This window comes from Eubalaena glacialis, chromosome 4, assembly GCF_028564815.1.
Source record: "Eubalaena glacialis isolate mEubGla1 chromosome 4, mEubGla1.1.hap2.+ XY, whole genome shotgun sequence".
NCBI lineage: Eukaryota > Metazoa > Chordata > Mammalia > Artiodactyla > Balaenidae > Eubalaena > Eubalaena glacialis.
The window spans coordinates 92,809,404-92,822,077 of NC_083719.1; the positions used below are offsets into that span (position 1 = coordinate 92,809,404).

Consider the following 12,674-nt stretch of genomic DNA (forward strand, 5'->3'; position numbering starts at 1 on the left):
ATTAACTGACACGGTTTCACTGCCCTCACTTTCGACTTTTTGATTAGGAAAATAAAAGTTAAAGGTACATGCCATCGTCTGAAATTCTCTCTGATTTAGTTCTTATTATTAGTAACGTACAAGAAATATATGTGTTCTTGTCTCAGGAGTTTTAATTTTTGTTATCAGAGTAAAGCCTCAATATGAAAGTAGCCAGCTAAATTCCACAATAGAAGAATGAGCATATACTGCTGTGCTTCCTTTGAACTGTCTAAGGAATGTTTCTCTAGGAGAAGTATGTTTGCCTCAGTCAGGTTTCACCCTTGCTGGTAGGCTTGACCTCTCAAAAATATTTAAGGATGCTGATTTACTGATTTAAAAAAAAAATAGTGAAATTTTGTCCTGTCTACAAACTGTGCAGCGATTTAGCTCAGAATGGAAGCTGTAGTCTAAAAGATTCCAGGCTTAGGAGTTGCCAGGACCTGGTGTTATGTCTACCCCGGGCAATGCAAAGTGTGGGTTCCTGTGGGAGGGAAGACAGCTCCTTGCCAGCCTGACGCCTTCCCACTGTCTCTTCCTAACTTTGGATCCCTCAGTCCTGGGAGAGTCCAGGACAGTTCCCCCCGAGCAGGTCTGGTGGGTCACTCCCTGACTGTCACATGATACATGGAATGGCTCGGAGGTGTAGGTTCTGGCTATGAAAATACATATACATACACGTGTGTGTGTATGCGCACATGGAATTTTCAAATGAGAGTGTTTGCTTCAAAGAGTGATTAATAATTATGACCTCGTCGTATACCTTCTCATATTTTTCTTCAGATGTTTCTAATATTCAGATTCATATGTTCAGTTTTCATTTCCTCTGCACATGTCATTAGAAGAGGGAACTATGTTCTTGAATTTCTGAAAAATACCATGACTGTATCCTGTTAATATTCAAATAATAGCCTATTAGGAATGAAAGCTTTAGTGAGGAAATGTATACAGTTCAAAGACTTGCAGTGTGTTACAGATAATTTTTTACTTAACATAATTCCTCTTTAATCTAGAGAGATTTAAATAGCTTCTTCCTCATAAGCTACTTTTTTTTTTTAAACTGGAATTTGCTTTCCATTGTCTCTGTTTAAGTATAAGTGAGATGAATATATGTCACTCGTCTACTGGTTTGCATTATAAGCAAATCCAGATATCCACCCCACAGTCTGTACTAAGTGCTGTAACAGGGCAGCGGAAAGGCATCTGTTCAGTGAGAGAAATGACTCCAGACTTGTCTATTCTTTTCATTTCTGTTTCGAAGCAGTTATGCTCATGCAGTCACAGTACTGGGATGATAACCGTGCAATTCCATGCTGCTCTCCCACGCCCCGGGAGCAGCAGTCCGAAAGAAACACCCTGGAGCAGCTTCCTCAAGAACGTACATCAATTCAGAGTTAAAGATTCAAATAACAGGTGTTTGATTTTTGCAAGAAATACTCATGGCTTCACAGCATCATTGCAGTGCATTCCAGACATTATTTACACATTAATTAAGCACTTGCTTTAATTAAGTACTTGGTTCCCTCTCTCCCCTGGAACACCTCACCCTCGTTTTTAGAAAGACTTGATGCATCAAAAGTCCGAAACTTCTGCAGGCTGAGTGTGGTCCATGGATGGGTTTTGCCATGTCCATACAGTATTTCACATTCATAATTGGTTGCCATTACTTAAAAAATAGAAGAGTTCATTTTTTTAAAAATCCAGATTTGTGGATTATCTTTTAAAAACTGAGAGGATTAAGTAACAGTGTCCCGTGCTCTTACATGGCAAGTGCCTGTGCCCCCCAGTACCCCCTCCCACCAGTTTCCCTTTCCCTCATTTTACATTCCCTGCAGGGCCCCTGGCCACGCTGAGTGCTGAGTGCTCAGCCCTCATTCCCTCTTAAACATGCGAGCCGCATAACCAGAATGCTCTGTGCCTGCTCAGTTGCTCAGGCATTATGCCACCATATTTAAATTTTTTTATTTGTAGCTTCGTGTCTTAAAAAAATGGAAATTGTATCTGGCACTTATTGTGCATGAAAACTTGGACAATTTGTGAATTTTTACGAGCATTTCAAAGGAAAACTATTCATTGCTATTTTACTTAGTATATTTATATAAAATGATTTTCTTTCATGATTTAAGATTATGTAGCACACACCACTGTTTCTTTAGTTGAAACCTAAATATGTTTTATTTTTTAATTTATTTATTTATTTTTGGCTGCGTTGGGTCTTTGTTGCTGCGCGCGGGCTTTCTCTAGTTGCTGCGAGCGGGGGCTACTCTTCATTGCGGTGCGCGGGCTTCTCATTGCGATGGCTTCTCTTGTTGCGGAGCACGGGCTCTAGGCGCGCGGGCTTCAGTAGTTGCCGCACGTGCGCTCAGTAGTTGTGGCTCGCGGGCTGCAGAGCGCAGGCTCAGTAGCTGTGGCGCACGGGCTTAGTTGCTCCGCGGCATGTGGGATCTTCCCGGACCATGGCTCGAACCCGTGTCCCCTGCATTGGCAGGCGGATTCTTAACCACTGCGCCACCAGGGAAGCCCCTAAATATGTTTTAAATGAGTTTTGGTTTTGACACATGTCTTTTTACTAGAAAATTTTAAGCCGGGGATGAAGTCTGAAAATAACCAATATATGTTTACATATTTACATATAAATATTATATACTTATCTACTTATGGATATATTAATACGGTTAATACATTCCTAGCTTTGAGTGATTATGGTAATATTGCAAAATAACTTTTAAAAACATGTTTAGGATGAACTGATAAAGCACCACATATGTGGATGTTAATTTTAGATGAATGGTCTTTCTTTCAGAATACGGCAGGAGAATGATATGGTTGATTCGGCGCCTCAGTGGGAGGCTGTACTAAGGAGACAAAAGGAAAAAAACCAGGCGGACCTCAACAACAGACGATCCAGACACAGATCTCGCTCGTATGTGCTCTCTCTTTATGCCTTGATTCAAAAACTCCGAGCTTTTGGTAGCATGCAGAGTCTAGGGCACATTGGGCTGTCTCTTTGAGGTCTTCTAAAGTGATTTAGTTCAACCATGATTATCCCACTGTTTATTTGTCATATATACCTTCTTATATTTGTTATGCTCATCGACTATATCTGAAGCAGTGGAAGTTGGAGCACAGCCAAAGCAAAATGTCATAAAAAACAAGGCTATCAAAATCATGTTTCGTTTTGTTTTTAAACAAAAGTATATATTCAACTGAATAAGTAGGAATAGTCTCCTTTGTTCTGGAGCCTGGCTGTTGGTGAAATACCTGCTGCTTATCTCAATTTGAGTCTGCAGAATCCTCTGAAGTCTTGTTCCAGATTAAACCAGATGTGAATAACTTCCCATCAAATCACCATTTGTGAGCAGTAGTCAGTGAGTGATTCATTACACCCCAGTGTTGAGATTGGCCTGCTCTTTCTGTTGCTAGGTAATGCCATGTGTGAGCATAACTACCCCATGATGAGGAGGTTGCCAGTTCCCCAAATTAATTTTCTTTTGCACTGGTAAAGTTTATACTTAAGCAAAAATGTTTGCATCATCCAGATTTAGACTCTCCGCACCCACCTCTTGTCCCAAAGCATACCTTTTTTTGTTGTTGTTGTGCAAGAAGTAGATTTACTAATACAAGATGCACAAGTGGTCAGGCAAGGGGGCTCTGCCCTGAGAGCTAAGTGGGAAAGCAGCTTTGGTTAGGGAGATTCACACTCCATAGTCAGAGTGTGGGCCACCTTAGAAGGTGAGAGGCCCTGGGAGATACACCTTCCATAGACAGAATGTGGTCCAACTCAAAAGGTGAGAGCAGCCCCAAAGCATACCTTTTTAAAGTGAGCTGGACCTAACTACCTATCCTTTTATGATCCTGGGTGGTTAGATGTCTGGTGTTGCCTACTTGTGGAAGGAGGGATGGTGTCTCAGCAGGGCGGTGGGAGGATGCCTGGGAGTGGATGGGAGGCAGACTCTAGAGGTAGGTGGGGAGCTCTGAGGGAGCCGGGCAGAAGGGTGCCAGCTTAGTTTAACAGAGGCCAGGAGCGGGCTCCAGAGGGAACACCCCATAACCCTAGGGGACTCTGCTCAGTCTTAGAGGCTTGCTTTCGAATGAGAAGTTAACCCATAATGTGTGTGTGTTTTTATCAGTGGTGCATCATAACGAATGATGTCTGTTTCTTCTCTAATAGAAAATTTGCAGGTAGTCACTAAGCACTGTACACCCTATAGATTTATTCTTTACTCCATTTGTTTTTGTTCTGGAACCTAACTAAAATGTTCAATTTAAAGCAGAAGTTAATAAAAGTTTCCTTTGTCTTGCATACCACCTCTCCCTAATTCCAGTAAAAAAAGAGAGGTTTAGAACAGGAAGAATCAAGCCCTAATTGTGGACAGTTTAACCAAAAGGCACAGAACCCCAAGATAGGATCCCAGCATGGTCATGGGCATATCTTTTGCAACTATGCTTTTACCCTTCCATGTGGAATCTTTTTCTATGAGGGACTTATTATACACAAGTTTTGGTAACTTGGTATTAAATCTTAAAAACAGCATTCAGTTTTTCTAATTATTTCTAAAGCACTCTAAATTCAACTAAATGCCAATAATAAATTTCATTTATTAAATAAAGGGAAAAGTAAAATGAAATTAGGAAAAATCCTATATATAAACTTTGAAGAAGCCAAAATACATTTCTGGGGACAATAGTAAATAGTGAATAATCATTTATAGATAAAATTGATAAAGAGAATAATCCAAAGTTGTTGAGTATTACAGTTACTATAATTCAGTTACATTACGGGGCAAATATTGTAGATGGGACTATGGATTTAATCATTTTTAATTGAGTGATCTGAGATTCATTTAACACCCTAAGGAATAAACTTTTTTACAATTGAGGTAATTTGAGGTGAAATTTACATCTAGTGAAATTGCTCTCACCTTGTGGGTAGAAGTCTATACATTTTGACAAGTGTATACATAGTGTATCCATCATGCCAGTCAAGATACAGAATTTTAAAAGTTCCCTCATACTCCTTCTGTTCAGTCCCCATCCCCCATAGGCAGCCACTGTTCTGATTTCTATCACCATAGATTAGTTTTTTTCTCTTACTGAATGTCACATAAATGTAATTATACAATATATGCTCTCTTAAAATGTGGCGTAGTCCATTGTATGATTATACCACAATTTGTTTATCCATTCTCCTCTTGATGGATGTTTGGATTGTTTGCAGTTTTTGCTGTTTTGTGAAAAAGCTCAAGATACTCCACACAAGTGTACCTGTGGAGTATGTTATCTTTTGCCTTGGGGTAAATACATGAGTGGAATTGCTCAGTTAGAGGATATGTCTAACCACATTTAATTTTATAAGAAGCTACTAAAATGATTTCCAGAGAGGCTGTATCATTTTATACTCCCACTAGTAATGTATGAGATTCAGTTCTGCTCTATTCTTGCCAATATTTGGTTTTGTCTGCCTTGTTAATTTTAGCTCGTCTAGTTGGCTTGAAGTAGTACCCTGCTGATGACTGACAAAGTTAACCACATTTTCCTGTGCTTATTGGTTATCCATATATGTTCATTTGAAAAGTGTTCAAGTTTTGCCCATTTTTAATTGTTGTTTTCTATTATCTATTTGTAGGGCTTTTTATATGTTCTGGATATAAGTTCTTTTTCAGATAGGTGTATTGTGAATATACGTATCTGAAAAAGAATTCTCGGCTGTGGTTTGCTTTTTCATGTTCTTAACATTGTTTTTTGGTGAGCAGACATTAAATTTTGATGAAGACCAGCATACCTTTTTTTTTTTCATTTATAGTTAAGGCTTTTTTTGCATCTTAAGGAATATTTGCCTACCCCAAGGTCACAAAGATATTCTCATATCTTCTTGTAGCAACTATATAGACTTTGCTTTTATATTTAGATCTGTGATCCATTTAGAGTTAATTGTTCATTGTATGAGGTAGAGGTAGATACTGAGAAGTGTTTTTTTTCCAGGTGTTTTTCCAGTACCATTTGTTGAAAAGACTGTCTTCATTGAAATGCCTTGGGGCCTTTGTTGAAAATCAATGGACTGCTTAGATGTGGGCCAATTTTGTTTCATTGATCTGTTGTTTGTCTAGTCTTAAGCCACCATGTTGTCTCAGTTACTGTAGCTTTACAGTAAGATTTGAATCATGCAGTGTAAATTGTCCAACTTTGTCCTTCTTTTTGTCAAGGTTGTTTTAGCTATTTTAGATCCTTTGCAGTTCTATGTAAATTTTTGAATCAGCTTGTTAGTTTTTGCACACAAAAAAGAAAAAAACCTGTAGACTTTAGATTAGGATTATGTTGAGTATCTATTGATCAATTTTGAGAAAATTAGTGTCCTACTCATCCATGTATTTAAGTCTTTAACTTCTTTCAGCAATGTTTCCAGGTTTCCAGTTGCATTTATTTTGTTAAATTTAATCCTAAATATTTAATATTTTCAATGGTATTGAACTACATTTTGTAAAATATTATTTTCAAATTGTTTGTAGGTATATAGAAACACAAATTATTTTTTTAATATGGATATTTTATCTTGCCATCCTGTAACCTTGTTAAATTGACTTATTAGCTTTGGAAGCCTTTAAAACATTTTTTTTAGGATTTTCTACCTTTGCAGTCATTTTGTCTGTGAACAGAGACAGCTTTCCTTTATTACTAATCTTTTGCCTTTTACTTCTATTTCTTTCCTAAATGTACCGGCTAGATTTTCCAGAATAGTGTGGAATTACAATGTTGAGTTGAAGTGTTAAGAAAGCAGACATCCTTGGCTTGTTCTCTTTCTTGGGGAGAAAGCATTCAATATGTCACATTAAATATGATGCTAGCTGTAAGATTGAAGAAGACCCCTTCTATTCCTAGTTTAAGAGTTTTTTTTTTTTTTATCATGAATGAGTTTTGAAGTTTGTTATTAGCTTTTTCTGCATCTGAGATGATTGTATATGGGTTTTCTTTATTCTGTCAGTGGAGGAATTACATTGATTCAGTTTTGAATGATACATCCTTGCATTCCTGGGATAAGACCTTAGTGATTCTGATCTATTATCCTTTCCGTATATTGCTGGATTCTATTTGATATTATTTTGTTAATATTTTCTTTTCCTATGTTCATGAGAAATTCTGGTTTATAATTTTCTTGTAGTATCTTTGTCAGGTTTGTTTTTTTTTAAACATGGTTATGCCGGTCATTTAAAATAGTTTAGGAAGTTTTCCTTTTTTTCTCTATTTTCTGAGAGTTAATGTAAAATTAGCAGTACTCCTTCCATAAATACTTGATATAATTTACCTGGGAAACCAACCCTGCCACAGATTTGCTTTGTGAAAAGTTTTAAATTACAAACTGAGGAATTCCCTGGTGGTCCAGTGGTTAGGACTCTGGGCTTCCACTGCAGGGGGCACGGGTTCAATCCCTGGTTGGGGAACTGAGATCCCGCATGCCACTGTGCGGTGTGGCCAAAAATAAAATAAAAAATAAACTAGTATCTCTTAAAAATAAATGAATAAATAAATTACAAACTGAAATTCTTTAGCAGATACTGGGCTGTTCAGATTGTGTCTACTTGTTATGTGTAGGTTTAGGTAGTAGGTGTTTTTAAAAGAGTTTGTTCATTTTATCTAAGCTGTCAAATCTTTTAATAAAAAATTTGTTTGTAATAATTCTTTAGTATCCTTTGAACATCTGTTGTGATATTACCTTCTTCATTCCTGATGTTGATAAGTTGTGTCTTCTTGTATTTTTCTCCTTAATTGTGTTTTCTAGTCTTTCAGAGAACTAACTTTGGGTTTAGTTGATTTTCTTTATCTGTTATCTATTTCATTGATTTCTACCCTTTATTACTTCCTTCTATCTATTTTGTCTTTTATTTGCTTTTTTTTTTCATCTTCTTAAGGTGACACTGATTTTAAACATTTCTTCTTTTTTAATATAAGTATAAAGTTCTAAATTTCCCCTAAGTCTTGCTTTAACTATATTTCGTATATTTTGATGTGTTGTTTTCATTATCATGCAGTTCAAAATTTTTAATTTCACCCGTGATTTCTTTGACCTTGGTTTTTTTTTAGTAGTGTGTTATTTAATTTCCAAGTATTTGGAGATTTTTCTACATATCTCATTACTATTAATTTCTAATTTACTTATGTTTTGGTTAAAAAAATCTGTAAGATTTCAGTCATTTCAAATTTGTTGAGATCTGTCTTAAGAGCTAGCATATAGTCTTTAACGATGAACGAGCTGGTGGACTTGAAAAGAATCATTCTCAGTTGTTGGGTGTAGTTTACAAATGTCAAGTAGATCTAGTTTGCTGATAGTGTTGTTCAGATGGTCTATGTCTTTACTGATTTCTTTGTTTACCTTTCAATCAGTCATTGAGAGAGATATGTTAAAATTTCCAATAATGATTATGGATTTGTCTGTTTTACCCTTTAGTTCTGTCAGTTTTTGCTTCAAGTTATTTTGAAGCTCTGGTATTAGGTACACCCATATTTGTGAATTTTTTGGAGGGGGGTCTTCCTGATAAATTGACCTTTTTATCATTATGAAATGTCCTCTTTATTCTGGTGATACTCTTTTCTCTATGTCCATTATAACCACACACTCGTGTGTGTGTGTGTGTGTATATGTGTGTGTGTGTGTGTGTTTATATAACCATTACACCGTTTTCATGCTCACTTTTTGCATGGTATATGTTTTAATACTTTACTTTAGACCTAAGTATATCTTTATGTTTAAAGCTCATCTCTTGATCTCTTGTAGACAGCAGTATTTGGTCTTTTTTTTTTTTTTTTTAATCTAGTCTGACCATCTCTAACTTTTAAATTGAATGTTTAGGATACTTATGGGTCATGTAATTTTTAATATTTTGGGGTTTAAGTCTGCCATCTTACTCTTTCTTCCTGTTTACTGAATCTATTTTTTGTTAGTTTGTTCCTCCTTTCCTATTGTATTTTGTGTTAACTGAATATTTTTTGGTATTCTATTTTACTTTTTATATTGACATCTTAACCTATACTACTTTTTATTATTTTTTTATTTAGTGGTTTCTTTATGACTTACAGTATGGTTCCTAATTTATCACAGTCTGTTTAGGGTTAATATCATAAAATTTTATTAAAACTTAGAAATCTTAGAAAAATATAGTTCCAATTATCCCCTCTTTGTTCTTTGTGCTATTGTCCTATATTTGATTTTTGCATGTAGTAGCCCCACATTTCAATGTTACCATCTTTGCTTCAACAGTACATTGTTTTTAAAAGAAATCAGAAAAAGAGGAACAAAATTTTATAGTTAATGTGGTAGGCAGAAAATGTCTCCTAGATATGTCGATGTCTTGATCTCCATAACTTGTGAATATTTTGTTAGATGGCAAAGGGGAATTAAGGTTGCAGATGGAATTAAGATTGTTAATCAGTTGACCTTCTGCCAAGGAGATTATCCTGAATTATCCAAGTGGACCCAAGTAACCGCAAGGGTTCTTAAAAGTGGAACAAGGGACAGAAGAGGAAGTCAGAGTAATTCAATTTGAGAACAGCTTAACCTGCTGTTGCTGGATTTGAAGATGGAGGAAGGGGTCATCAACCAAGAATGTGGGCAGCCTCTGAAAGCTGGAAGAGGCAAGGAAATGGATGTTCTCCTAAAGCCCCCTGGAAGGAATGCAGCCCTGTCAACGTCTTGATTTTAGTCCAGGGAGACCAGTGTCAGATCTGACCTACAGAAGTGTAAGATAATACATTTGTATTGTTTTAAGCCACTAAATTTATGGTAATTTGTTACAGTGGCAATAGAAAATGAATACAGTTGCCCAGTTTACTGTTACCTGGGTGTTCTGTTCCTTTCTCTAGATCCAATGTTCCATTTTCCTTCCTTTAGCATTTTTTGTAATACAGGTCTGTAGTTGATAAATTGTCTCTTTTACTTTATATGAACATGTTTTTATTCTACTCTTATTTGTAACAGATACTTTCACTATCTATCAAGTTTGGGGTTGATGGTTTTTCCTTTCACACTTTAAAGAGATTGTCTGTTGTCTTCTGATCTCTGTCATTTGTGGTAAGTTAGCCTTCATTCTGTAAACACTGTATGGAATTTGTCTTTTTTTCACTAGCTACTTTTATGACTTTTTTTCTTTATCTTTAGCTTTTTAGCTCTTTGATTATGGTGTGGCTAAGTGTGGTTTTCTTTATACAGTTGAACCTTGAACAACACAGGGGTTAGGGGCACCAGCTCTCCCGTGCCCTCGAAAATTCATGTATAACTTATAGTCGGCCCTTGGTATACGTAGTTCCCCTTTATCCACAATTCCACATCCACGGATTCAACCACCTTTGGACTGTATAGGTACTGTAGTATTTACTATTGAAAAAAATCCATGTATAAGTGGACCCGAGCAGTTCAAACCCGTGTTCAAGTGTCAACTGTATCTATCATCTTCTTCTGTAATTTGGTATTTTTCACCAAATTGGGGAAATTTTTGGCCATTATTTTTCAAATTCTTTTTTCTGACTCATTCTCTTTTTCCTTTTGGGCATCCAGTTGTATATATGTTAGACCATGTGATATTGTCCCACAAGCAACTGAGGTTCTGTTCATGTTTCAAATTTTTCTCCCTTTTTTCAATCATGGTAATTTCTATTAACCTGTTTTCAACTTCATCAACCCTTCCTCCTACCCTCATAGTCCAGTCTGCTATTAAACTCATTCAGTGAACTTTGTACTTCCCTGTTTCAGAATTTCAGTTTTGTTATTTTTATACTTTCCATTTCTCTGCTGAGATTTCCCATCTATTCATTGATTACGTTCCTATTTTCCTTTAAGTTGCTGTATATATTTATACAAGATGTTTTAGGGGAATTCCCTGGCAGTCCAGTGATTAGGACTCTGAGCTCTCACTGCCAAGGGCCTGGGTTCGATCCCTGGTCAAGGAACTAAAATCCCACAAGTTCGATCCCTGGTCAAGGAACTAAAATCCCCCCGAAAAAAAAAAGATGTTTTAAAGCCCTTGGTAAATTCCCATATCTGGGTCTTTCAAAATCTATTTCTATTGACTACTTACATTTTTTTTTTCTTTCCTAGATTATGACTATATTTTTCTGCCTCTCTGCATGTATAGTAGTTTTTTATTGCATGCTGGAAATTTTAGAGGATATGTTGTAGGAGGTCTAGATTATGTTGTCTCTGGATTATGTTGTCTTCCTTTAAAGAGTATCAAATTTTGTTCTGGAAGGCAACTGAATTACTGTTGGATCCTCTTGATCTTATTTTTTATGCTTTGATAGGGTGGGACTTTTTAGATTTTGTCCTTAGCCTAGGGTATGTTCTTTACTTTAGGCTTGGTCCTTATTCTTAAGGCCTGGCCTTTCTGGAGTCTTAGTTGAATGCACAGAGTGCTCAGCATGGCTTCTCCACTGTGACGGCAACAGAGCCTTGTCTGCTACCACTTCACACAGCTCTCAGCCTTGCAGTGGCAGTTTTCTGTTAGGCCTCAGAGTCCCACCCAGCTTATGTATAGATTAAATGTAGTGAATGTTCTCAGCCAACGTCTTAAGGAAAACCCCATGCAGACTTCTGGAGTCCCACTTTTTTCTTTTATCCTGTACTGTAAATTTCAGCCTCAAATTTTGATTTCTACCTCCTCAGCCCTGTGAATCTGTTGCTTCTTGAGTTTCACCTCCCTGTACCACATTGGGAAAGTGCCCCCAGGCAGAAAACTTGAGCAAATTGGTGGGGGGCGGAGGGGGGCGGTTAACCTTGTGTTTTCCTTCTCTCAAAGATCACAGGCTTATGGTATCTGTTTCCCAGTGTCTGACAAACAGTTGCTTTGTATATTTTGTTTTATTTTATAGTTTTTGAGGATGGGAAGGGAGGGTTTGTCTGATACCAGTTACCCCATTGGACCAGAAGTGGAAGTTCAAGAATATTCTTTTGAGGTAGAGTAATATCTTTGAATTGGGTATTGCTTCTATCGGATCAACTGAAATCAGAAAAGAGCCATATGGTACTTTGAATTTAAAATCTTACTTAAACTTTCTTTTAAATCTTACCTTCATGATAAAAATATCAGATCAGACAGAGGGTTATTTCAGAACAATGCAGTTGTATGAGAGAACCCCATTAAGAGTTTGATGTGTACCTTTCTGGAATTTAGTTTTAAAGCAAACCATAAAAAGACTTAGTAAATGTTTGTGGGATGACGTTGTAACTGAACTTGATTGTTTAACTATATAGCTGATATGGCCAAAGTACAGTTAACAAAAGAATCTGTTTGAAGAGTAGTTCATTCAGAAGTTGCTCTGGCTGCTGAGTAAAAAGCAGATTGAGAAAGAAAAGGAAGCAGGAAGAGCAATTTAAAAATATTTTGGTGGTCCAGGTGTGAGGTGGTTTTAGCTCAGAAAAGATAGTGGTGGTGGAATTGAAGAGAAGTGGATGAATACACATTTTGGAAGGAGAGCCAACAGGTTCATAGTGTGAGAGATATCGTGGATGAATTTTGAGTTGATGGATTAAGTGGGTAGACGTGCCTTTTTACCCACTCCATCCATGAGATGGAGTGAGGTGGTCTGGGGATGTGTGGGAAGTGACAAGATTTCTGTTTCATTAGGTTTGAAAAACGAAGTGGGTGATCAAATGGAAATGTCAGGTAGGCAAC

The 12,674-nt window shown here is 36.8% G+C and overlaps 1 protein-coding gene across 3 annotated transcripts in view; it reads left to right on the top strand.

Moving 5' to 3' along the window:
* Positions 1–12,674, top strand: part of EPB41L4A (erythrocyte membrane protein band 4.1 like 4A) — a 260,033-nt gene that overhangs the window by 234,631 nt on the left and 12,728 nt on the right. For all 3 annotated transcript variants that reach the window (XM_061189519.1, XM_061189518.1, XM_061189517.1), the window contains one exon: positions 2,822–2,941. In XM_061189519.1, coding sequence (XP_061045502.1) covers positions 2,822–2,941 — 120 coding nt within the window. The remainder of the gene's footprint in view (positions 1–2,821; positions 2,942–12,674) is intronic.